The sequence below is a fragment of the Oncorhynchus keta genome, chromosome 19 (genome assembly GCF_023373465.1).
Source record: "Oncorhynchus keta strain PuntledgeMale-10-30-2019 chromosome 19, Oket_V2, whole genome shotgun sequence".
NCBI classification, from domain to species: domain Eukaryota; kingdom Metazoa; phylum Chordata; class Actinopteri; order Salmoniformes; family Salmonidae; genus Oncorhynchus; species Oncorhynchus keta.
The window spans coordinates 40,141,394-40,168,031 of NC_068439.1; the positions used below are offsets into that span (position 1 = coordinate 40,141,394).

General features: G+C 45.4%; 1 protein-coding gene across 1 annotated transcript in view; it reads left to right on the top strand.

The window, feature by feature from the left end:
- The first annotated feature begins 262 nt into the window (after positions 1-262).
- The window catches only part of LOC118398279 (syndecan-2-A-like), a 33,797-nt gene continuing 7,421 nt past the window's right edge, over positions 263-26,638 (top strand). The window contains exons 1-3 of the mRNA XM_035793467.2: positions 263-796; positions 24,852-24,966; positions 25,575-25,744. Of these exons, the coding sequence (XP_035649360.1) occupies positions 737-796; positions 24,852-24,966; positions 25,575-25,744 (345 nt within the window). The 5' untranslated portion in view covers positions 263-736. The remainder of the gene's footprint in view (positions 797-24,851; positions 24,967-25,574; positions 25,745-26,638) is intronic.

The window sequence follows — 26,638 nt, forward strand, 5'->3', positions numbered from 1 at the left end:
AAACAATATTTTATCATTATGTAAGCTATTAAGTGATATTATATGTATATCATGTCCCCGTGTATCTCAGTTGATAGAACGTGTTGCTTGCAATGCTACAGTTGCTGGTTCGATACCCATTTGGGACTTGTACTTAAAAGAATATGCGCTCACTACTGAAAGTCTTTCTGGATAAGCGCGCCTGCTAAATGACAGAAACGTCGATAAAGTACATCTAGATGCAACCAATAGGACATTTCATTTGATGGCAGTGCGTTGTAGTGATATACAGATAGGCAATGCTCTTGGCTTGAACGATGCACCCATATGGTCGGAGTAACTGTCAATCATTGCACTGTCTCTCCTGTGTTTTCTTCCCGACTCTCTCTCTCTCTGCATACTGTTGACTTTCTGTGAAGTGTGAAATGGCCGAATCGTAGCGAGTTTAACGGAACTGTACTATAAGTGAATAGAAGTCCGGATTCAACTGTGAAACAACCAAGTCAAATGTCCTACGCAGCAATCTGACTCAATATATATATATATATATATATATATATTTTGGTGGGGGAAAAGTGCGTTGCGGAATAAGAAAACGCAACACGTATCCGGTGTTCCACTCTAGAGTGAGAGAAACGCAAAGGACCGGAGCGAGGGTGCAAGGGGAGAGGGGGATAGTCGCAAACAGAAGAGGGAAGGGAGAGAAGGAAGACGATTTGGTATTTTGGCTGTATCTACACATTTCACTGAAGGAATAATGAGGAACATTTGGATAATTTTGACCCTCGGCATGACGGCCTTTCTCTCGGGGGAAAGGGTAAGTTTAAAAAAAAGTGAACCATATCGATTTGCTTGCGGGGTAACGTTAGAATGGGGGGGGAAACAACGTTGAATCTGGGACCACTCACACTTGTATGTTATACCGTAACGCACTTGAAGCAATTGTGACTGTAGCCCATTGTTGTCCTGAATGTGACACATTATAGCCGGTTATATTACAATTTAGGAGCAATGTGAATTTAATTCCGGACAGAGCTATTTCTTGAACCGTAGTCAATGTAAAAAAAAAAAATGACCGGTCAAGTTTGCCTATGTTTCAACGTTTCAGAGTTTGCTTTGAAGAGATACATCTTCTTCTTTTTTTTTTTTTTTTTTTTTTTTACAGTTTGTCTCGTTTGATTTCTGTATTTGAGCATCTTCCCGAAACTATCATTTCTACGTACGTGGCAGGTTGCTGGTCAAAAATAGAGGAAACCTTTCTGGATGGAAATGACAAGAATCATTTTTATTTTATATTTACAAATCACTGCTTATTATAAGCTAAAGTTACCTGTTATCAGTTGGCCTTTGGAGTTCATAAAACCAAGCCTGGTTCCATATACGAAGCTTTTTGTCGTTTAGATGTAATGGCCAATTCATAGGTTATTATTGTGAAATGTAAATAAACACTATTGCTGCATGCAGCCTTTCCAAAAATCATTTTGGCTGCGTAAACGTGCCTAGCCTACTCAAACACTAAACCAGGAAAGTATAACCTAGTTATATACATCTTTATGCTACGTTATGTTCCGTTATGTGCCCAGCTCAGTTGACAGTTTTGGTTATCAGAGTGAGACACAACTCCAGGCAACCCAATAAGCTACTGTAATGCTCACAAAGACTTTAGTGAGAGCTAAATAAGTTGTTTATGGCAGTGTAACAATAGGTTGTTTACCTAGTGTATTGCCCAAAAGGCTCAGGCTTCGTGTCGTGTCTCATTGGACCATGGCTCCGGCGTGGGGCCAAAGCCAGGCCACTGGTACTTTTCAGCTGGCATTTAGATAACAGTAGCTAACTGTGAACTTTAACACCTCACACAAGACGCCGATGCTGTTGATGCTGCTCTTCACTAGTCCTCAAAACACAATTTCCCTATTGCAACATCAGGGTGTTAGACACTGTTATAAACTGGGGGGGTTCGAGCCCTGAATATAGATTGGCTTAAAGCCTTGGTACCACGGGTATGACAAAATATGTATTTTTACTCTCCTAATTACGTTGGTAACCAGATTACGATAGCAATAAGGCCCCTCAGGGGTTTGTGGTATATGACCAATATACCACGGCCAAGGGCTGTAAATCCAGGCACTCGGAGTTGCGTCGTGTCCAAAACAACCCTTAGACTTAGTATGTTGGCCTTAGACCACACCCCCTTTGGCCTTATTGCTTAAGTGTAACACTGGTGTTACAGTGGAAAGTCAGCATTAGAGCCAAACATATTAGAGACATGTATGGAATTTGTTTTATTATAGATATCCAAACTTACTTATTATGTGATCATGCTGTTTCTATATCCTCATGTTTGGTAATATAATTGGGGCCCACTGATTATCCCACAAATTGTCTAGAATGCTGGAATGGACTTGGAAAAATATAATTGAGCATTTGTGTCTTTCGTGTATTTGGTGCTACAACTGAACTCTTATTCAGAGTGTCCCACTGCTTTTCTCTGTGGCTTTACAGGTCTCGTCACTTGGCTCCGTTCCTCTCGGAGTGGTTGTCCAATTAGCTGATTCAGCCACCAGTGTTTTACCGAGTCATTGTTTTGCATGAAGTCACCCCCAGAGGGCATGTTTTTAACAGATGAGCCTCAGATCCAGAAGCCCTTGTGTCTGCTTGACTCATAGGGTCTCCCTCCATTGGATACTATTGGAGAGAAAGTCAAAGCTCACAAAAACACAAAAGTGGCCATTTTACTTTGTATTTTTGTTGTTTTGATGAACATTGTCATCACGCAGTTGTGAAGAGAGCCCCTCAACCTGTCATTTTCTTTGACCCCTTGGTCCTTTGGGCTGTAGCCTACCAAGGTATGATCCATGGCTTTGTGGGCATGGCAACGACACACATACATTGCAACAGCACCATGTATGTTTGACTATCATAAACCCCCTCCTTCTCCCTCCCCCTGTCAATCTATCGCTTCTCTTATTCTCTCTATCTGTGTGTACCCTGCAGCAGTGAGAGGCGTATATCTGCCTCAATGAAACTCGACGCTTGACATTGATTCTCAATGTTGGCACCCCTGTTGACATGGCAATCAAGTGGTTTGGCTGATAACCACCAGGCAAATCTATGTGTTAATTATAAGGTTGACGTTTATTGTCATGAATCTTGCCCTGGAGGCAGAACTGAGCGAATTCCGCTAGATGTGCCAGCTGCAAAGTCAAAATTGGCTCTATTGTTTAAATTCCTGTGGGGAAATTAGCTTTTTGGTCTTAATTCAAGGTTAGGCATCAGGGTTAGCAGTGTGGTTAAGGTTAGGGTTATGTTTAAAAACAGATTTTATGACTTTGTGACTGTGCCAGCTACTCTACAGTGCTGCCTACAGGGCAAGATTCATAACAAAAAATGCCAACCTGCAGTTAATTACCACACTCCTTCAAGCACAGTTATTACTGTACCCTTCAGATAAGACATTTCATCTGGGGTCTTCGTCCCAAATTGTCTATTTACATTTAAAAAATTGTCCTTTAGCAGACGCTCTTATCCAGAGCAACTTACAGTAGTGAGTGCATACATTTTCATACTTTTTCATACGGGTCCCACGCGGGAATTGAACCCACAACCCTGGCGTTGCAAGTGCCATGCTCTACCAACTTTCAAATGGATGATTTATGTGAGGGTAGCACTGTCTCAGTGTCTGATGCAGGACCTCAAAGGAATAACTAAAACAATTCATTCAATACATTCAAGGTAAATAAGTGGGAAAAACACAACAAAAATTCCATTCCACTTTTGAGGTTATCTATACACTTTGTATATAACAAAATATGTTATTGTTTACAAACTGTATATCATAAGGATTTACACATCTATAAGCACACCATAAATGCATACATACTTACATTAAGTTGCAATAATGCTATGAAGCAATAAAGCAATGTTTATGATGTGCTTATAGATGTGCATTGTATGCTTTATGATCCCGTGCCCTTAAATAACACTGGAACGTAAAACAAGGAGGTCAGGGGAGATGTATCCATGGGTAGAACTACACAGCACCTCATTTGTTCTGTGTTCACTGATTTGAAGTAATGTTGTGCCCGAGTAGCACAGGTTGCTAGCTGACCGCTGGATCACCCCACACTACTGCCAAGCTCCACACCTGAGGCTGTCTTTGGCTTCTGTATTAAAGAAGACAATAGCAACATCAATACACAAACTGCGTTTACTAGCAGGCCCAGAACCAAGCCTTTTTCCATTTCCTATTCCTCTAGATACGGTATACAACTTTCAACCAACTTTATTGACATACCTGTAGATTCTTGCAACTTCTCTGAATGTTCTGACCTGAATAGCTATACACCCCGACTCTGCGCAGTTTTAGAACCCGACTCGCAGTTTCTTTTAAAGTGACTATAAGAGGGCTTTATCCCATCCTCCTTTTGAAAAATAAAAAAAAGTGCATCATCTATCATTTAAGAAATATTGAATATACAAGAATGAACAGTAAACATGTCGCCCCCCACAAATGATGCAGCGCCCCCGTTGGGCCAATCAGTGTAATTTTGTAAATGCCAGATCTCTATGGCAAGACTCATCATTCACCCAATTTTTGTCAAAATCAGGCCAGCGGTGTCTGTGATATCGCGTGGGTTAGCTTGACTCATATCCCTGAGCATGTGAGCCAAATGTCATCACTCTGAGTCAAAAATATACATTTTGTCCCGTTATAGCGCCAGTTATAGTGTTTGCAACTGTGTTGTTACAATATGAATATCCTTGACTGATTTATGTGCCAGACCAACCCCACGTGAATGTTGATTGGTCAATAGTGGCCCTGTGGTTTTAGGTACTAGTTGGAAAAATATTGCATTGAGAGACCTTTTGTCTATAGATGTCACACTTCAAGTTTCGTGCAGATCGGTCATTCGTTGCCAGAAGAGTAGAGTTTTAAAAGTTTAGCCCAAAATTCTAAATGGAGGAAAATCCACCATGGCTGACCTTATGGGTCCCCGAGACATTTGTTCCTTGTAAGGAGAGGGACCTATGTACCTCATTTCATGATTTTAGGTCAAACGGGGTGAGTGGTGTTACCGTTCAAAGTTAGCATTTTCAATCTCCCTATCTGCCAAGCGTTACGCAATCTCTAATGGACTCTGCAGGCCCGGGCTCCTTGGGCCTCTGAAGGAAAGCATCTGTCCCCATGCGCTCTTCTTTTGTCATCAGCCACGCACGCAGCCTTGCTTTGTCGACCCCACCCCCAAGGCTAAGACGCTGCTTGTCATTACCGCCGCGTCTTAAGTTACCCTGAGAACAGTTGCATTATTATTCCATATCGAGACAGCTGAAAAGAATGTTGTTGTTTTTTTTTAAGACGAGAGATGCAGCACCAACGCTCTGCTTTGCTGACACTCCAGAAGGGAGTGTTTGTGTACGCCTCGCGGACATCTGCAGGACGTGTGTCCGTTTGTTTGAAAGGAACAGCCCCCCCACCCCCACCCTCTCTTCTCTTGACTTTTTGGAAGGGATTTTTCATGAGGCTGAGGTTGTGTGTGTGTATGTATTTGTTTGTCTTTATTAAAGACAAAGTCCAGCCTTCTAGGCTTGGGGAAACACATTAGGGAGAGGCAGCACATGGACGGTGGTTTAACATTGGCCCCTGCCACCGTGCATGTGTAGACAGTAAGGAGCCACAATTTGACAAACTAGTGACTCCCCACCTTTCTTAACGCAGATGTCAAGTTTTTGTTGAAAACAGTAACTGTTTATAAAGCAGCCCATCTTTCTCTTTCTCTCTCTCTCTCTCTCTCTCTCTCTCTCTCTCTCTCTCTCTCTCTCTCTCTCTCTCTCTCTCTCTCTCTCTCTCTCTCTCTCTCTCTCTCTCTCTCTCTCTCTCTCTCTCTCTCTCTCTCTCTCTCTCTCTCTCTCTCTCTCTCTCTCTCTCTCTCTCTCTCTCTCTCTCACCCCTTAATTAGCTTAGCAAATGAAAAGTTCCTTCAGAGGATTATGGTGGAGGAGAAAAGCAGGGAAAAGACCCTGTGTTTAACCTGTCTGCTTCCTTCCTGTACTACCATGCCTGCAGCCTGGTTACACTTTAAATGAAGAGGAGAGTGTGAATTTGGTCTCCCTTTTGGCGAAGGGGGCTCCTTCTGTCTGGTGCTTTACTGCTAGGAATGCTTGAGGATGTCTGACTTGGGGGTGGGGGGGGGGGCAGACCTATGTGCCGAGCAGGATGGCGCTGGATTAGGCTAGTTAGGACAGTAATGAGAGTTAAGTGTTTGGCCTGAGCACATGATCCCACATCTGCCTAACACTATCCCCAGTAAGTCTCAGTTGCCAAGAGAAATACCCATTGTATTGGGTCAAAAAAGCCATTTCTGCTTTGAATCATTCCAATGAAATGACAAATGAATGATCCAAAAATTCAATTGCATGCTCTTATCTCCCGTTGATATTTGGAACGCTATTTGGACGTATTGTCATGCAACGCATTCGATCGTTGTTTTGAGTGAGGTCAGACGAAACCTCAAAATTGTATGTGATTGTCACGTGTGCTCCCTCTCTGGCCTCTTGGTCACCAGGCTGCTCGTTATGGCGCACACCTGTCACCATCGTTACACGCATCTGCACACAATGACACTCACCTTTTTTTGTGTTGGAGGTGATGTCGGGTCCAGGTGTTGGAGCCGGAGCTACCTGGGAGGTCTCAGCCGGTTTGTCGGATTCCCATGCCTCAGCTGGCTCGATAGGCTCCCATGCCTCAGCTGGCTCGATAGGCTCCCATGCCTCAGCTGGCTCGATAGGCTCCCATGCCTCAGCTGGCTCGATAGGCTCCCATGCCTCAGCTGGCTCGATAGGCTCCCATGCCTCAGCTGGCTCGATAGGCTCCCATGCCTCAGCTGGCTCGATAGGCTCCCATGCCTCAGCTGGCTCGATAGGCTCCCATGCCTCAGCTGGCTCGATAGGCTCCCATGCCTCAGCTGGCTCGATAGGCTCCCATGCCTCAGCTGGGTGAACAGGTCCCCGTGCCTCGACTGTGGCAACCGGGGAGGTTTCAGCCAGCTCATCAGGCTCTCACGCCTCAGCCGGGACGTCAGGTTTCTGCGCCTCAGCGGAGGCGACCAGGTCTCTCCAGATCCCCAGGTCCTGTAGCTGGAGCCGAACGCTCCGGGGACGGGGTACTGTCAGGTGTGCTCTCTCCGGAGCTCTAGGTCACCATGCTCCCGCGCCTCAGCTGGATCGACAGGTTCCCGCGCCTTAGCAGAGGTGACCAGTCCGCTCCTGATCCCCAGGATCATCATCTTGGTCGGCGTCCTGCGGATGGAGAAACCTTTGGTTTCTTCCCCAGTCGTCATTGTTTCTGTTCCCGGGTCATGTCTGTGCTTTGTTTGTGTTACGTGTTGGTTTCATTTATTTATTAAAACACTCACTCCCTGAACATGCTTCACCATCACTCTCAGCGTACGTCGTTAGAGTGACGGTGTACACATCGTATTTTATGTGGCACGGAGTTACTCTCTTGTCACTTGATTTAAAAACAGAAACTTTGACCGACACGCTCCATCTCCTTGCTCGGACTTGGGCACACGACCACCACACTAAGTTACAGAAATCTTATTGGCGCAGAGTTTCATATTTCGTGGTCAAGCTTGTTGTGTATATCTGTTGCCTGTGAAACCTCTCCTTCTCCCTATTGGCTCTGTTCTCCTGTATAGACAAGGATCCGAGTGGGAATGTGCTTAATCTGTGGGGTGTTATCTACAAATGGGGGATATATGAAGAAGTCGTGACTTCAATTGAATTTTTCCATCCCGCTCCCAAGATGCCACATTTCCCACATCTGTTCTCACTCATATTTCCGATGTTTTATCGGTTCTAAAAAAGCACCTAATTGAAATCTGTACTGTGCTCCGCCAAGCAGAAAAATGCACTTTAATATCTGGTGTTTCCATTATAAACCCTAAACTTGATTCAGTGCAACACTGTAATTTCATGTTGTTTTCATGAGAAATCCCACAGATTCCAGAGGGTTTTGAGGCACTTCCGTGGAGATTCGTTGGAGGCTTTCGAAATAGCACCTCTCATCCAAATGCTGAGGTCATGTGTAAACGTTTCTACTCATTGGCTTTGAATTTAATGGAGCAGTCATGAATATTCAGCAAAGAGTTGTGGTTGTCATAGGAACAGTTTGAGAAAAACAGGAAGTACTTCAGTTCTCTGTCTAGGTACACCGTACCGTAGGGAAATGTTTTTCAAACTAATAATTGCCCTCCAAGGCACAGCTATGTTTTACTCTCTTGCTCTCCGGAAAAATGCCGCCAATTCAGATTTGGTTCAGTTGTACAAAGACGTTTTAAACCGTGTTGTGTTTTGTAAAATAGCTACATTCTATTATCCTCAATCTTAGGCGTTTTTAGAAGCAAGTATACAGCTTCCTGCGTCTCCTGTCATGACTGAAAGGCCCCTTTCAGATGTGCTTTAGTTTGATTCTCCAGGCCAGTGGTGGCAGACACACTGTCCAAATAGTCCAGTAGATAAACCGGGTAATTGTTCACGCTGGTATAGAAGCATGAAAAACGGTACACTTGTATAATTTATAGAGCTGAACAAAACCTGATATAGTGCCATCTCTGACTCAGGTGTCCAGCCATATCCAGTGTCCCGAAAACGCTCCCGTTACCGAGAGAGAGAACGAGGGCACTTTTATTAAACGGGGGGAGGAGCCGTTAAAGAACCGTGTGAGATGAAATCCATTTTGATTTTAAATGTAAATGCCACTGACACGCTAATGTCCTCACTCTCCTTTTGAGGCAACGGCAAAGTCTTAATGGGTGGAACATTTCAAGGAAAGACTCCAAAAAAAACCAAGACTTTTGTGGATGGCGTTTCCTCAAATTCTGGCCCCCGGTGACCTCATTGAAAATCCACTTTCCCAATCTGTCACCTTTGATAGTGTGTATATCATATCTCCGTTTTCTCCCATCCCTGACTGGGCCAAAGGTCATTTATTTTTTAATCTTGGCATTGTCATGCTATGCTTAAACCGGTTAGCCCGGAGGCGTGAGGCTTGATGACTTTGATGACAATAATTTGTTTAATCAAGTGATTCATTGGCTGGCTGGAATGATGGCCGACTTCCCAGACTCCAGACCCAGGATATCCTCTAGAGAAAATAGAGCCTCGTGGCTGTCTCCCAGAACGCATCCAACACCAAGGCTTAGTAAAATACCAGACATGACCTACCCTACCAGCCAGTGCCCGGGCCTCGACATTACGTACAGATTTACAGTCTTCCGAACCTCCTCGGAATGTTCTGGAGTTCATGGCATCTTTTGAAGCAGTCTGTTACCCTTTTGTCTTTTTGTGTGGCTTCCCATTACTATGTGTGAGTTATTGTCCACATAAGGCATCTTGACAGGTTTTGTTGGGGTCTAGGCTACAAATACTTTAAAGACATCTGTACTTGTGTGGGGTATAGTAGCATCTCCCCTTTAGTGTGGTGTGTACCACCACAATCTCTGCTCTCCAGCTTTTCAGCGCTCTACACATCTTCTGTTCCTGCTTAGAGGACCGGCATTTCAAAGTTGTTCCACATACCAGCTACCGAGACCGATTCAAAGGCTCTAATGTTGTGTTTGAACTTTCCGCTAACCAATGAATACAGGCGCTCGGTGTGTCTCTGGGACCAGTCGGAATGCTTCTTCTACCGTATCCTCAGCACCTTCTGCCTGTCCATATGGAGGCAGTAAGACAGAGGGTGGAGCACGGGGTGACCTTGTGTTGTTTCAGGAACTCAGGGAACGCGAGACGGCGGACTTCCGAACCGCACATTCCTCAGGAATTACAGCAGAGGGATGTAATTGGGCTGCGTAGCGAGAGTGAGGTTTGGCAGATACATTAAAGCTGTTTTTAGCCGCACAGTCTTGTCAGCGATGACTATCAGTGGTTCCCGACGGAGGACAAAACGGTCCTTTTTGGATAGTGCTGGCTGTGTGTGCGTGCGTGCGTGGGTATGTCTCTTGTCTCAAAAGTGTGTTTTATGTCTTGATAAAGTGGGCTTCTCCAAGGAGCCCTGACGGGGGAAAATGCTCTTTCTGCCACATAATCATTAAAGATTGAGAACGAAGCCAAGCCGTGGTTACTCGCACAGGACCTATTTCTGTAGCCACAAACTCAATTATTTACACAGAATGGAATATGAATGAGACCTTTTGCCTCATCTTTCTCAAACATGAGCTCAGGGCTAAAGCGCTGCTTTGAACAGTCACATAAAAGCGCCATAGAATCCAAGCCAACCTGCTTTTTTTTTGTAAAAGCCCTGATATTTATAGTCCGAGGGTAGCTTCTACGCCTATGGCCTTTGTCATTTGATAATAAACTGAGACCGGAAAAGGCTGGTCTATTGTGGCTGCTTTACAAAAGTTGTCTACATAATGTGTCGATGATATTGTCCAGAGCCTTGTGAGTCGCTTACCCCCTTGCTTTGTGAACTAACTGCGGCTACATTGTTTTCCAGTTGACTCCCAGCAGCTGGGTTGCACATGTAAAACACGGGGAGGAAATGATTTCCCTTTTGTTGTGGAGCAGTTTGTTTCAACAAACGTGGAGACCGAATCGGATGGAGCGGTAAGTGCTCTGTCAAGCGTCACACACACATTCAAATGGCTTCCTCTCTGTGGAGTGTTGTTTGATCTCTTCCTGTGAATCGCTCCCTGAACGCTGGCTATAGCAGCTAATCTTCAGCATGTGCCACTACACCCCGGGTGACTTCCTAAACTGATAATCCACCCAGTAATTGTGTAACTGTGTGAAAGGGTAGTAGGTGTGTCCTCAGCACCGCAGAGTTACCAAAACATATTTAAAGCTGTTGCATTAGAGAGCAGCTTTGTTCTACGAGCATCTGGCCATCGGAGGATTAGGTCAATGTTTTAATGTCTCTATGATGCACTGTTGAGTAGTCTGTGACTGTGCAAACCCATAAGGCCACTATCCCAGCTCCCAGGGCCTTTCCTGGGATCATGCCTCATTAATCGGCTATTACATTAATATTGGCTTCCCACTCTTCATAAGTTGCCGCTTGACTTGATCATGCCTTTAAGGTTATTATTGTTTCCCATCTTACCTCATAGTGCGGTCTACATTTGTAGCTTGCAGTGAGGTCTGGTGCCTCAGTGTGCAACTTTAGACCTGTCTCTGGATCAGTGTTTGAACGTAGCGACGGGGCATGGCTACCCCGACCAGGTAATTACTAACCCCCCTGGTCCTGGATCACTGTTCTTGCAGGTTGTGCTGAGACCGGGTCGATGCTCCAGATATTTTTGTTGTGCCAGCGCCAGTTTGTGTCCTCTGCTGTTATGACGCCCTCGCTCTGAGTCATCCGTTCCTCCCGTAACACCGTTAGTGTTTCCTCCTGCTTCTTGCCTCCTCCCTCTGCCGGTACTGACTGTGTGTCCTCGCTCCCTTCATCAACCTCTCGCCATTTATTTTCCCCTTCCCCCTCATAGTCAGCATCATAGTCAGCATCATAGTCAGCATCATAGCCAACATCATAGTCAACATCATAGTCAACACAGCATCATAGTCAGCATCATAGTCAACATAATAGTCAGCATCATATTCAACATCATATGCAACATCATAGTCAGCATCATAGTCAACACAGCATCATATTCAACATCATAGTCAGCATCATATTCAACATCAGGGTCAACATCATAGTCAGCATCATAGTCAGCATCATAGTTAGCATCATTTTCAACATCATAGTCAGCATCATAGTCAACATCATAGTCAACATCATAGTCAACATCATAGTCAGCATCATAGTCAACATCATAGTCAGCATCATAGTCAACATCATAGTCAGCATCATAGTCAACATCATAGTCAGCATCATAGTCAACCTCATAGTCAGCATCATAGTCAGCATCATTTTCAACATCATAGTCAGCATCATAGTCAACATCATAGTCAACATCATAGTCAACACAGCATCATAGTCAACATCATAGTCAGCATCATAGTCAACATCATAGTCAGCATCATAGTCAGCATCATTGTCAACATCATAGTCAGCATCATAGTCAGCATCATTGTCAACATCATAGTCAGCATCTTAGTCAACATCATAGTCAGCATCATAGTCAACATCATAGTCAACATCATAGTCAGCATCTTAGTCAACATCATAGTCAACATCATAGTCTGCATCATTGTCAGCATCATAGTCAGCATCATAGTCAACATCATAGTCAACATCATAGTCAGCATCATAGTCAACATCATAGTCAACATCATAGTCTGCATCATTGTCAGCATCATAGTCAACATCATAGTCAACATCATAGTCAGCATCATAGTCAACATCATAGTCAGCATCATAGTCAACATCATTGTCAACATCATAGTCAGCATCATAGTCAACATCATAGTCAGCATCATAGTCAGCATCATAGTCAACATCATAGTCAGCATCATAGTCAACATCATAGTCAGCATCATAGTCAATCTCCATCATAGTCAGCATCATAGTCAGCATCATAGTCAACATCCTAGTCAGCATCATAGTCAACATCATAGTCAGCATCATAGTCAACACAGCATCATAGTCAACATCATAGTCAGCATCATAGTCAGCATCATTGTCAACATCATAGTCAGCATCATAGTCAGCATCATTGTCAACATCATAGTCAGCATCTTAGTCAACATCATAGTCAGCATCATAGTCAACATCATTGTCAACATCATAGAAGTCAGCATCTTAGTCAGCATCATTGTCAACATCATAGTCAGCATCTTTCATCATTGCATCTGCGCTGTGCAGGGTTAAGGGAAGGGTTGGAGATCAGCCACTGAAGCAGTCAGCCAAAGCAGTGAAATCGCCCCTCCCATCCGTCCACCCTCCCTCATACATATGACTTTTATTTCTCCAGATAAAGGCCCATTTGCAGCAGTGTGGCAGTGAGAGATAGACTGAGCTTTGGCAGGTCATCATTTTTTTTGGCACAAATAGATAAGTGGGTGGGGAAAAGGCCATATGTGTAAATGAGCTTGAGTGTGGGTGAAAGAGCATGAACTTTTCCACATCCCACCGGTCCATTCTTAAGTTTTCTTACGGTAAATGAAAGGAATAAGATTGGAAATGACGCTAAACTCTGAATGCTAAATACATTCGGAAAATAATCTTGTTACGTCAACACAAAACTTGCCTGTCCATGCCTATAAAATTGGATGTTATCAATTAAAAAGACAAAAAAAAGTCGAAAAGACAAAAAAAGTCAAAAGTCACATGCAATCTCCATTGCGCCTTGACTACCAAGAGACAAGGAAACCCCCCCATTGAGCCACTCTTCTGCTTTATGTTGTGAGGAAGACAATATGACATTGTGGTCAGGTCACCTTTGACCCGTCGCTCCTCGAAGCTCTTTCATGTCACGGCCCTTTCTGGCTGCATGGGGTTAATGAGCTGGCTCTGAAGAACTCATGAGTTTCCTGTTAAGAAAAGGTTTAAAAGCTTGGATGGAAGCCGGACAAAGGCACATACAGCTACTTTTTTCACCACTCTGGCCGAGGCTTAGAATCTGGATTCAATTCAACTTTGAACCAGCAGGTAATTTATCCATCACGCCCCCCTCCCTGGATGCCATAGCTCTTTTAGAGGCCCGGGGGAACCGAACACAAAGGCTTTGAGCGATGCTGATTGAAGCCATGCCTTTATCCTGACACGCTGAAGGGAATCTCAGACTGTTTGAAGCGTGAATGAGAAGTGCCTTGTGACACGATGGCAACAGTGGCATGGATTAGAGGTAATTTAATAACCCTGTACAGTAAAGACCCATGAACAAAAATTGGAGTGCACAAGCGAGGGAGCGTGTGTCCCTGTGCTTATGTACATGTGAGACCGCATGCCGCTTCATGTGTTTGTGCCTCTCCGCGTGTATGGAGGTTTGTGTACCGTGGCAGTGCACTGTAAAGGTCCCCCCCCCCCCGCGGCCCAGGTGTTAGCTCCTGTTTTACGTAACTTGTTTTCATGTGAACAGTTTGAATCGAGTCCTTGGAATATAAAGCTGAATACTGTTGAGAGGATTTGGTCCAGTCGCTGTTCGTGTCACAGTCAAAGTACACACCCCTCTTCTTATTCCAGCAATGCAGTAATCAGGAATGAATCTTTGGTGAAAAGTATCCATCCTCGTCCATTCCCTCCCTCTGGCTCATATTAAGATATAAGGAAAAAGCGAAGACCTGTTTTCCCTCTCCGAGAAGAGGACTTGGCAAGTCCTCTCGGCATTCATCCTCCGATAGCTTTTCATCAGGCAGGAATGCCTTTCAGTCGTTGACAGCTCCCGGCGGAACGGTACGGCGCTCCGAATCTGGACCACACGCGGGCCAGCTGAGCCTGTGGCCCGTGTTCAGGGAGAGCCCAATCGCGCTCGAGTGTTGCATATCAAGCCAAAGAGATGAGCGCTTTGAACAGAACCCAAGGCCTGTTTCCTGCAATATCCATCCTGTATACTCTGCCTAATGTGTACAGGCCCCCATGACGAAGAGCCAATTATACCTGCCTGGGAGCAAAAGTATTAATTTCCTTATTTTACCAGAAAAAACAGTCCTCTCTTCCACCTGTAGGCTCAAAGCTAAGTAAGACAATATTAATGTGCTGCAGGAGAAGTCAGAAAGGTGTAATCTACGTCTTTGAGGCCAGAAGGCAAATTAAAAATCCCCCAACCCGGGCCCCCAGGGATTTTACTACAGGAATGGAAATCCGATCTGTTTTATATTAAGATCAATGAGTCATGGGAAGGTTACTCAGACTTGGAGAATGAGCTCTTGGGAAAGTGCACATTTTCTTCAGCGGGAGCGTCTAGAGCCGACCGCGGGGCAGGCCTTCTCATTTTCCCCATGATTGAGATTGAAAGCGCCTCATCTTGCTTTAATGTGCCTCTAGCCAAAAGTGCATCAGTAGAGGTTTGGTCCGGCTATTAATTAAAGGTGAAACTGATGACGCCTGTGGAAATGTGTGTGTGTGTTCAAATGTCTCCTCATATTCTTTCTCTTTTGTGCTCTCTCTCTCTCTCTCTCTCTCTCTCTCTCTCTCTCTCTCTCTCTCTCTCTCTCTCTCTCTCTCTCTCTCTCTCTCTCTCTCTCCCCTCATCAACCTCTCTTTAGGTGATATGAGCCAATGATTAACTGGCTGGAGGACTAATTCAGTCTATATAACCTTTAAAGATCACATTTGTTAACCGCTCTTCCACTCTCGTCTTCTTACTCATTTCACTGGAGATGTTTGAGGACCAACGGTCATTGCCTTGTCGCTGATAATGTGTTACTTTTCGGCGAGCGGGAATGTGAAAGGAAGGATCGTTCAAACCTTTACTGAAACGTTCCTTTGTGAGAAGGAATGTGTTGCTGAGTTAGTCAGGGATGTGTGATATGAACACTAGTGCGTCTCCAACGTCATTCAGACAAGTCACAACCGGCCAATTGGTGAATTTGCGAACACGGCACGCTACTTTTCCACTTCAGACGATATCAATTCGAGGGTCAGTGGTTTGCTGAGGATTGAAACTTTTCTAAGCCCCCCTTCAACCTTTCTCCCCACCCCTGTTGAACAAGCAACATCCTCCCCTCACAGAGCTGCCCCCTGAAGAGACGTACCATTCATGTTGATACGGGCACCATTTTGACTGGCCCAGTGGTATTTGTGAGGGTAGTGGACTTGATGTATGGTAGTCAAGCCAGAACGCCTTTCCTGGATGTAGGAATTCTAGATTAGTGATACTTTTTTTTTGTTATAGCTAGAGGTCTTAAGGCTATTGAATATGAGACTTGTTTTATACAGGCCTAAGCACTTAAAACTACCCCGTGCTTGTTTCTGTTCAGCCATGCTTGTTACAGCCTCCTATTTCCACTGTGACTTGAGGGAAGGAACCTGTTGTGCTGCAGCAAATCTTTCAGTTTCCCTCCTCACAAAAATGACTCGCAGGTGAAGCCCATTTCCCAGCGTATTGGGTTTCCGAGCTGACAAAGAACCTTGGGTTTCCAGTGCATATCAAAGCTGTTTAACGGGGCTGAGGAATTTCCCAATTCCCACCCGGGGCAGGTAGTATACCGAACGGTGGATTTGGGAATCCGTAGAGGGCTGTGTGCAGAAAGAACTCTTGTCACGGACTACGGGCTTAGATGCCACGGAGCTGAGGTATTCGCTGAAAACTCGACATGTTGAAACCACATGAGCCACGTTGTTTCTTATTATTTTATGGGTGCTGTGTGCGTGTGTGTGTGGGGGGGAGGGGGGGGGGGTTCACTGAAGGGTTACATTAACTTTATATTAGGCTCATCAGGTGCCTCTGCGGATGAGTCAAGTAGACAGGCTTTAATTGGTATTCTGGTAAACTATTTCATGGTCTGAGATGAAGTAAATGAGCCATAATGTGTCGCAGCGTGTGAGCGCTCGCAGGCACACACCGAGACCGCAGCGAGATTGGGGCACATTGGCTTTTCTTATTTTGTCATGCCGAACGGCGTAAATAGGATTGCACAGGTAGGGGTGTAAGCGAAGTTTACTCTATTGTCCCGTGGCCAGGCTATCAGTGCGCATCTGTTTTTCGTTGGAAACCATGCAATTGACTCTCTTCCACTCAGGAAGCAGGGGAAGTCATAGCTGGAGTGTGTTGTGTCTTATTGGTCGTCTGTAGGAAAAACGTTGGATTTGTTTTGGCACTCGCTCAAAAGAAAAGTATTTTCTCCGTCTCTGTGTTATCGGCTTCTTTATGATTCTTGCCTCGTGTTATTTATGCAGTCTGAGGTAGATGAATCCTCAGTGTATGTGAGGAGGGAATTAGTCAAACTCTCTGTTCTCCTTTGTGAGACTGGCATTTTTGCCAAAACTCCCGAGGCAGGACTTATTTCAGTCAAACTGTAACAAATGTTTGCTTCTGCAGCTTGTGTTTGTTCACATATGGATGTAGTTTGAGGTGGTTTGAGGTGCTTGACTGGACTTGGACACATTGTTTGTTAGGATGACTAAATCAAAGCTTACGCTGAAACTTTTTAATGGCCCCGTGTCGGAACTCGAAGGCCTTTTTGAGGGTATCGGATGTCCAGGCCTTGTTGGCGAACAGAAACGGGTCAAATGGTTCTGAAAGTACTGAGCGTATTTACCCAGAAGTATGGGGTGAACTGATCCAGGTCCATAGAGCAGCAAGGTCTGCTGGTTTTCATTTCAGCGCAGTCTCAGACCGTTTACTCAATCTTTACGAGGACATAAAGATCTGCTAATGAAGCCGTAAATGTCTGCTCTCCGCCGTCCACAGCACCACAAAATAAAAAGGTAATCCCCTCATCTCAACGCAAGTGTGGCACTGCTTTGAAACAGGAAAGAGCACCTCAGCTGTGTTCATTTCAGTGTTTACCTTTCAGTTTATTACGAGTGATAACGGTGTGGATTCAAAAGGTATAAACTGCATATACTGTCAGCACTCGTCTGTCTAGCTCCTCTTTCGTTTTCCAATTAGGATTTTAAAGTCTTTATATTAGAGGTCGACCGATTATGATTTTTCACCGCCGATGCCGATTAATCGGCCGATTTTCTGGGATTTTTTATTTGTAATAATGACAATTACAACAATACTGAATGAACACTTATTTTAACTTAATATAATACATCAATAACATCTATTTAGCCTCAAATAAATAATGAAACATGTTCAATTTGGTTTAAATAATGCAAAAACAAAGTGTTGGAGAAGAAAGTAATATGTGCCAATATGCAATATGTGCCATGTAAAAATGTGTGCCATGTAAAATATGTGCCATGTACAAAAGCTAACGTTTAAGTTCCTTGCTCAGAACATGAGAACATATGAAAGTTGGTGGTTCCTTTTAACACGAGACTTCAATATTCCAAGGTAAGAGGTTTTAGGTTGTAGTTAATATAGTATTTATAGGACTATTTCTCTCTATACCATTTGTATTTCATATACCTTTGACTATTGGATGTTCTTATAGGCACTATAGTATTGCCAGTGTAACAGTATAGCTTCCGTCCCTCTCCGCGCCCCTACCTGGGCTCGAACCAGGAACACATCGACAAAGGCCACACTCGAAGCAGCGTTACCCATCGCTCCACAAAAGCCGCGACTTTGCAGCGCAAGGGGAATAACTACTCCAAATCTAAAAGCGAGTGACGTTTGAAACAGTATTGGTGCACACCAAGCTAACTAGCTAGCCATTTCACATCGGTTACACCATTCATTAGGCTGATAGGCTTGAAGTTAAACAGTGCTGTGCTTGCGAAGAACTGCTGTCAAAATGCCCGAAAGTGCAGTTTGAGTGAATGATTACGGGCCTGCTGCTGCTTAGTCAGACTGCTCTATCAAATCAGACTTAATTATAACATAATAACAAACAGAAATACGAGCCTTTGGTCGTTAATATGGTCAAATCCGGAAACTATAATTTCAAAAACAAAACGTTTATTATTTCAGTGAAATATGGAACCGTTCTGTATTTTATCTAATGGGTGGCAACCCTAAGTCTAAATATTGCTCTTACATTGCACAACCTTCAATGTTATGTCATATTTACGTAAAATTCTGGCGAATTAGTTCTCCTCGTTGGAATGCAATGGTTAGAGCTTTGGATTAGTTAACTGTACGGTTGCAAGATTGTATCCCCTGAGCTGACGAGGTGAAAATCTGTCGTTCTGCCCCTGAACAAGGCAATTAAACCACCGTTCCTAGGCCGTCATTGAAAATAAGAATTTGTTCTTAACTGACTTGCCTAGTTAAATAAAGGCATAAAAAAAAATATATATGTTTAAAAATCTGAAATCGGCGCCCCAAAATACCGATTTCCGATTGTTATGAAAACTTGAAATCGGCCATTCCGATTAATCGGTCGACCTCTACTTTATATACTTTAAAAAAAGAATAATCATGAACCAGAAATCCCTATCATGAATGCATTATGTTGTGCTATTATGCGTGATGCAAAAAGGAACATGTGGCAAAGTGAGCTGCTAGTAACAGAGCCAGATGAACAGATTCTGTTTCCTGGATTAGGCTGCTTCTCATGGTAAATGTCAACCCCCACGCACACACACACACACACACACACACACACACACACACACACACACACACACACACACACACACACACACACACACACACACGCACACACACACACACGCGCGCGCGCGCTACAAAGCTGTCCCCCACACTCCTGGAATAGCTCTAGGTCACACAGTCTGGTTTTAGGGAGAGTTTGATTTGTGTCAACTTCCTGCTGTAACAGCCCCTGCCCTCCAGTGTCTCAAAGACGATCGATTAGTTCCTTATTATGATCCCCGGGAGGGCAATAAAAGTTGAAGGTTCTGAAGAGCGGCTGAGAGACGACCCCATCCCCACCACCCTACTCTCCCTTCTTTCCTCCACCACCACAAGCATTTTGTTTATTTTCTGGGTCCCTGTTTGAACTCCACCTCCATTGGTGCAGCGTTGGTATTTTTCAACTCAATTTCTCAACCCCCAAATGCATTCGACAAACAAATCCTCACCAGCAAACATACATTATGAAGCTAGCTGCCTGCTGGTTTGTTTAGTGTTAGCAGGTTCTAGCGTTATCCTGCAAAATGGCCACCGACCGATGCCAACCTAGCAGTCCGTTGTTGTTGTCGGGTATCTCTTAATGCAATAAGATACACACTAAATTCCACATAGGACCAATAGCAAGAGTCAACTCTTAACTTCTTGAAACACTTCACTATTGGAACACTGCATCTTGAACCCAGCCATTTTAGCCCACTCAAGCTAATTGCTCTCGCCCACTCGCCCAGTGCTCCCCAATCTTTTCCTCCCAGCCAGGTCGGCCACAGGGAAAAGCCGTAGCCGTCCATCCATTCAAGGCCGATAACAAACCCCAAAAACCTGTAAACGTGCCAGTGGGAGAGAGACGGGAAGGAGGCCAGAGTGGTGGCAGTATTGAGCCGTATGGATCTGCGGCTCACTGAGTTTACAAATAAACTCACAGCTACCTGCAGTTTATTATTTAGAGATTAACACAGAGACATCCAGGCCTTTTCTCATTCAGAAAGTCATCGATGTTCAGCAGGCCCTACTTTTATTTGCCATGAGAGGAGAGAGGAGACCGATTTCTTTTGATAGTACAGCGGTAGCCAATGGTCTTACAGAAGAGGACAATACTGACCGGTGACCATTGAAGGCTTAATATAGCCTGGACACTGTACTGTGAGGTACCATAGGTGGCATGAGTAGATATTCTTATGAAACATGAAAGGACGGCATTGCAAGTCAAGTGCTTTCTGATGTCATGGGCGTCGCTCGCCCTCATAGTTCATTTGAGGTACTCTTAAGGAAATATTTTAGAGCGGGAGCAGAGCACCAGACCGACGAAGAATGTCTGAGGCAGTGTCTGCCCCCTGTCCCCTGTCTCTTGTTTTCCACTCCTGTGAAGCCTTACTGTGTGTCCGTGTGTGTGCGTGTGTGTCCGTGTGTGTGTGAGCCCATGCGTGTGTGAGTGTATTCATGCGTGTCTGCATACCTTTGAGGAACACTATTTTTCTCCCCCGTCTCTCCCCCGTCTCTCCCATCTCCCCTGTCTCTCCCCCGTCTCTCCCATCTCCCCTGTCTCTCCCCCGTCTCTCCCATCTCCCATGTCTCGGGGTGAGTTAATATTGACCGTGTAAGAAGTGAATGCAGTGTGTCAACGCGGATTAGAGATGGGGCAAGATGGCTCATCCAAGCTACCCTACACTACCCCCACGACCCTTAGCCACCCATCCCCTACTCTAACTACCCCTCCCCCCCACACACACACACATACATACAATAGCGCTAGCTCACAGCTAACTGCCCAAGCCATCGAGAGAGCCTCTTTGGCTTCCCGACACCGCCAGGCATAGGTTTGGTGGTTTGACAGGCTTTTAGCAAAGCAACCTGCTGGCAACAGATTGTCTACTGCAGCACATAATCTCTCTCTCTCTCTCTCTCTCTCTCTCTCTCTCTTTCCTCTTTCTGCCTCTCCTCTCCTCTCTCCTCCCCCTCTCTTCTTCCTCCTCTTGTCTATTATGTTTCTTTCCCTAGACAAGGTCTCTATGGAGACCGACTGCATCACCACCAAGCCTCCTGCTGGCCACTAGTTGTTCATGAGGAGCAGACAGACAGTAGGAACTGCTGTAGTTCAGTTCTAATAGAAGCCACAGTGCTGCTAGACCCTTGTTATCGCAGTCTCTCTGTCAGTCAATCAGTCGGTCAGGCGCACGACTAGGTGCTGCTCGCTGCTTGTTAGGGTCTCGGCTAAGGCTCTGATTGGCTGTGTGAATTCTCTACAGGCTTTCTCCCCTTTATTCATACCAGTGAAGAGGGATTGTATGTTTTGTATCCGACCGCTCTCACTCTCTCTCGGGGGGGTGCATGTGCGTGTGCTTGAAGCTTTAACCGATGTCTGTCCTTACTCTGTAGAGACCTAGAATAAAAAATGATTTAAATAGCCTTTTTTTTAATTTTTTTTTTTAAACAAATTTCACATAAATGAATGCAAGGGAAAAGAGGGGAGGAAGGTTCCACTAGCCATGGACACCGAGGACGACTTCCTGGAGGAATGTCAATGGGAAATTGGACACTCGCGCTGTGCGGGCTTTGGTGTCTGGTCAGACTGTCCTGACCTCAACCTGACCTCAACGACCTGTGTAACCAGACTGGAGTGGAGCTCAGGTGGACTCGGACTGATGTGCAAACTGAGCCAGTGACGGCCTCTGATGCAGTTGGGGTGAGATCTCGGTGTTGTCGTGGAGGCTTCAGTCACCCATGATGGAACATCTCATCCAAGGCGAGGCTGCAAGTCCTACCAACAAAATATAATCTACCACTCTGGAACCCTGTGAACCATGACCCATTTTGTATTCTACATGAGTCAAATGTAATGGAGTTCATTGTCCATGTTTTGAATGGCTGCTGGTCATTAAAGGATTGGTGCGTTGCTAGACATGACCGCCTTGTTGACCTGATAGCCAGAGAGGTGAAGTAGTCTCACCACCAGCACACATACAGAAACATTCTTGTGTAAGGGGAAGCTGGTGTGACGATGATGATGACGATGATGATGATGATGATGATGATGATGATGATGATGATGATGTGTTCCTGTGTGTCAAATATTGTTGTTGTGGGGGGAGGCCAGGGGGAAGGGCTCATTCTGTAAGTGGGCTGCTCTTTTGACGGCTCCATGGAGCAGGCCTTTGCCAGAAAGCTTCTGAAATACCAGGCCCCGCGTGGCACGCTTGGACAGTCTCGGGTGGAGGTTCAAGCTGGTGGGGCTGATATTTGGCAGTCTCGGCCACGTACACAGGCGTGCGGCGCGTGGCCTCCAGACTGCGGGCCTGACAAAAACTAGGGCAAAGCATTTGGCTCGGGACTGCTCTGTTTCAGCTGTCGTGGAGAAGGATGTGCTTTCTGTACCCTTGAGTGTCATACAAACAGGGACCTTTGAAATGTTTGGATCCCTTTTTTAATGCAAATTTGATTGGTGGATTCAAATAAAGTATTTCAAATGCGCGTGCGTGCGTGTGTGTGTGTGTGTATGCTTGAAGCCTCAACAGATGTCTGTCCGTACTCTGGAGCCCTCGTCTTTATAAAGAAAAAGCCTGCTTGGAAGAAAGCCTTTATGTCTTGAGTTGAAAGAATGCCAGTGCGCAGTAGTCAGATCATGTGTAGAGCAGGCTTTGTTTGTGAAGAGCACCACGAGGGGGAACAGCATTAGGCTGTAATAGCCTAATTGCCATTTAGTTGACGAGCTGAAAGAGAATCGGTGCCCTGTCTGGCCTCTCACTTTCTGTGGAAAGAAAGTAAACAAACACAGAAGACACTATCTGGAAGGAGAAGAGGGTTTCCATACACGAGAGAATGGCGTAGAAATAGAATTAGTAGCCTAATGTTTCTATGGGGATGGCACTTCTTTGTTATGGGGTTCTAGGCTTGGAACTCCCAGCTCGTGAGAATAATTCAAAGGCAAGTCTTCCTGGAAGGATCAAAATGTCAATAGTGATAAGGGGGCAGGAGTTTACTGACAATTTCCGCTCTAGAATTAATATCTGATTTGATTCACTGTGTGCTTGCCCTTTGTACACTATAGCAGTGTCATTGTTTAGTGTTTCTTTCTTTATATTTGTGATGTATTGAATAGTGTGTGTGTGTGTGTGTGTGTGTGTGTGTGTGTGTGTGTGTGTGTGTGTGTGGGTGTGTGGTGTGGGTGTGTGGTGTGTGTCAGTTGTTCATCTGTGTGCAGGCATAGTAAAAAGGTGTGTGTGGGTGCGCAAGACACACAGACAGACAGACAGACAGACAGACAGAAGACAGACAGACAGACAGACAGACAGACAGACAGACAGGCAGGCAGGCAGGACAGCAGGCAGACAGACAGACAGACAGACAGACAGACAGACAGACAGGCAGGCAGGCAGGCAGGCAGGCAGGCAGACAGGCAGACAGACAGACAGACAGACAGACAGACAGACAGACAGACAGACAGGCAGGAGGCAGGCAGGCAGACAGACAGACAGGCAGGCAGGCAGGCAGACAGACAGGCAGGCAGGCAGACAGGCAGGCAGGCAGGCAGGCAGGCAGGCAGGCAGGCAGACAGACAGACAGACAGACAGGCAGGCAGGCAGGCAGGCAGGCAGGCAGACAGACAGACAGACAGACAGACAGACAGGCAGGCAGGCAGGCAGACAGGCAGGCAGGCAGACAGACAGACAGGCAGGCAGGCAGGCAGGCAGACAGACAGACAGACAGACAGACAGACAGACAGACAGACAACACAAACCTACTACTTTTCTACCTTTACCACAGCTTCCTTCCAAAGAAAAGAGTAATCTCTTATGTCAGGCCCTCCGAAACTCTTTTTGTTCCCTGGCCTTTTCTGGAAAAGCACCGAGTGTAAAATCGAATCCCAGTTCATTTTGTTTCAGGTTTATCAGCACCTAGCACCACCACCACACAAGCACCTTAGCAACGCTGGGATGATTTATTGTTGGCCCTTTTCTTAAGTAGCATCAGTATGGAGGAGACATCACACCCGGGCTCTGAGTGAGGTTGAATGGAGGTTGGTTGGGGGTTGCCATGGAGGTTGCCATGGGGCCTACCCAGCTACCCAGCTATTCCACATGCACGCACACAGCAATGGCAATGTTTTGTCCAATGTGCAGTCATTACAGAGAGTTTCTATGATGTTGTGTGTAAAGGAAATTGAGGATGGATGACATAACATTTTATTAACTAGCATGCTATAGTCTCGAGGGGGTTGATGCCTTTGCAAGTCACACAAACAGCATAGTTCAATTTCAGCTTCCCTATTGGCTACTCTGTTTAAGCTGTAAGACAAACCCACACACTTCTATGGACTTTCACTCCCCGGCAACGATGGCGGGCGGGGCTAGACATCTAATTTAATGCTCATCTGTTTAGATAGGGGTGTTATCTCTCTTGAGACAGGGATATAATCCAGTGCGGTTTGTTGAGAAAAGTTTCCTCGGAGGTACACGGATTACGATGTTCAAGCATTTCACAATGGTCCTACCTGGCAGAACATTCTGTAGTTCCCGAAACTACCAATGCAACTCTTTTTGGGGCAACTAACGGCTTTGAGTCCAGTGATAAGAGCGTTGGCGTTGACTTGTCAATGAAACTCAGTGCCTCCTACCAAAGGTGAGACCGTAGTATCCATGAATGTGTTCACCGCTAGAACTGTTTTCGCAAGACAAAGTGGTGGCTACAGGAAAGTTATGTCAGACTCGCACACTGAAAAGTGGTCTCTTTCCAGTCTAAATCCTCCAACACTTAGTCTTATGTTTCTGTCGTTCTCTCTTTCAGATAGCGGACGCGGCCAAGTCGTCCTCCGAAGTGGACGAACTTTTCATTGACGACACAGGGTCCGGGGGCTACTACCCCGAGGACGACGACGACTTTAACTCGGGGTCAGGGTCAGGTAAGAGTCTGGTCACCGTAGCCTTCAACTGGGTCAACACGCACAGGGAGGCAGGCTGGCGGACACAAACAGTCACTGCTGTATACTGTGTCTTTCACCCAGAACAGGCATGTCTGTCGAAACTGAGGTTTCACTTAGGTATCGAAGCACCTTTTACAAAACGTTTTAACGACAGGCAGGCGGCCAAAGCAAAGCAGGCTGTAAACAAAGTGCTATGACAACTGTAGCGAACACTTGTTTTTAACTCAAATCAAATTGATTTATATAGCCCTTCGTACATCAGCTGATATCTCAAAGTGCTGTACAGAAGCCCAGCCTAAAACCCCAAACAGCAAGCAATGCAGGTGTAGAAGCACGTTAGCTCCACCTCACATTAGCTCCACCTCATCCCATTCGGGAATATCAGGAGGTGGCTTTTGTCTGTTGCAATTGAATTAGGAATGCGAATGTAACGTACTTCTAAAAACAAAGGTCTTGGTGAAAAAGCAGGATTTAGGACTTAAACACAGACTCAAACGACCTTTCGCCTTCAGCAGACATTAAAGTGAAAGTGATTGAGTTCCGGGGAAGTAGTACAAACAGTGCTATCTCTTCATCTTGCTCTGCAGGCATTGGCGAGGAGGTGTTCGAGGAGGCGGTGACCGTGAGCACGCTGTACATTGCCCCTAAAGCAGAACCCACCAAGGACTCCACCAAAGACTTCACTCCTAGAGTGGAGACAGCCACACCCAGAGAGGACCTGCCAATGCAAACGCCCAGGAAGCCAGTCCGAACAGAGGTGAGGGAACAGAACAAACAACCCATACACCAGACTATTTAGAGCGGCCCACTGAGCTAAAGATGGACCAGCCCATTGAGCATTTGCCCGAACTGCCCTATGACCAGTCCTTATCTGCTGCATATGGTAGATATTCCTTTGTACAAATCAACGGGTTGACAATTGACTAAGGGCCTTTCAATTCACCACCCCCAGATAATAGTTGAACATGCATTGACCCCAATGCTGGAATTCTAGGATCAATAAGGATCAAGTAGTCATTTAGACCCCTGATGTTGATCTGGTCTGTGGTACGTTATGCTGGATTACTGAACCAACAGCCATAATCTCACATTTTGGAACACTATCAACTCCTGGACCCACCATGGTGTATACACTTCCCCTTAAGTCAAGTCAGGGACACAGGTTTGTTGCCAATAGTGGTCCCTTTCCTGTTCCCCTAGCCCCTTCAATCATTACGGATCTGAAGAGACTAGGGATGGATAGTAGCAATACGACCGTGGCTATTTGCATCTCCAAACAACCCTAATTAACCAAATATGGTTCAAATATCACCCCTTTAAAGCCCGTGGGGAGTATACAACGCCGTACCATGAAATACAACGTCACAAAAACAAACAAAAAAGCAACCAAAAGGTTTTATTTGGCTCGTTCAGTTGTGGCTTGACCGTTAGAAGTAAAAACACAGCTATAAAGAGACGACCATTAGGACAATTAGTTGCTTTTAGCGATGGAAAATATACTCACCGATAAGCCCCTCATCCTCAACAGCGCCCTCCTGAAGGCGTATAGGCCGACATCGCTGTCGTGCCGAACGAACGAGTCGTGCGTACCACCTGGCCACCAATCTCAGCAGCGTCTTTTGCGCATCACTTAACTGATCACCTGCACATT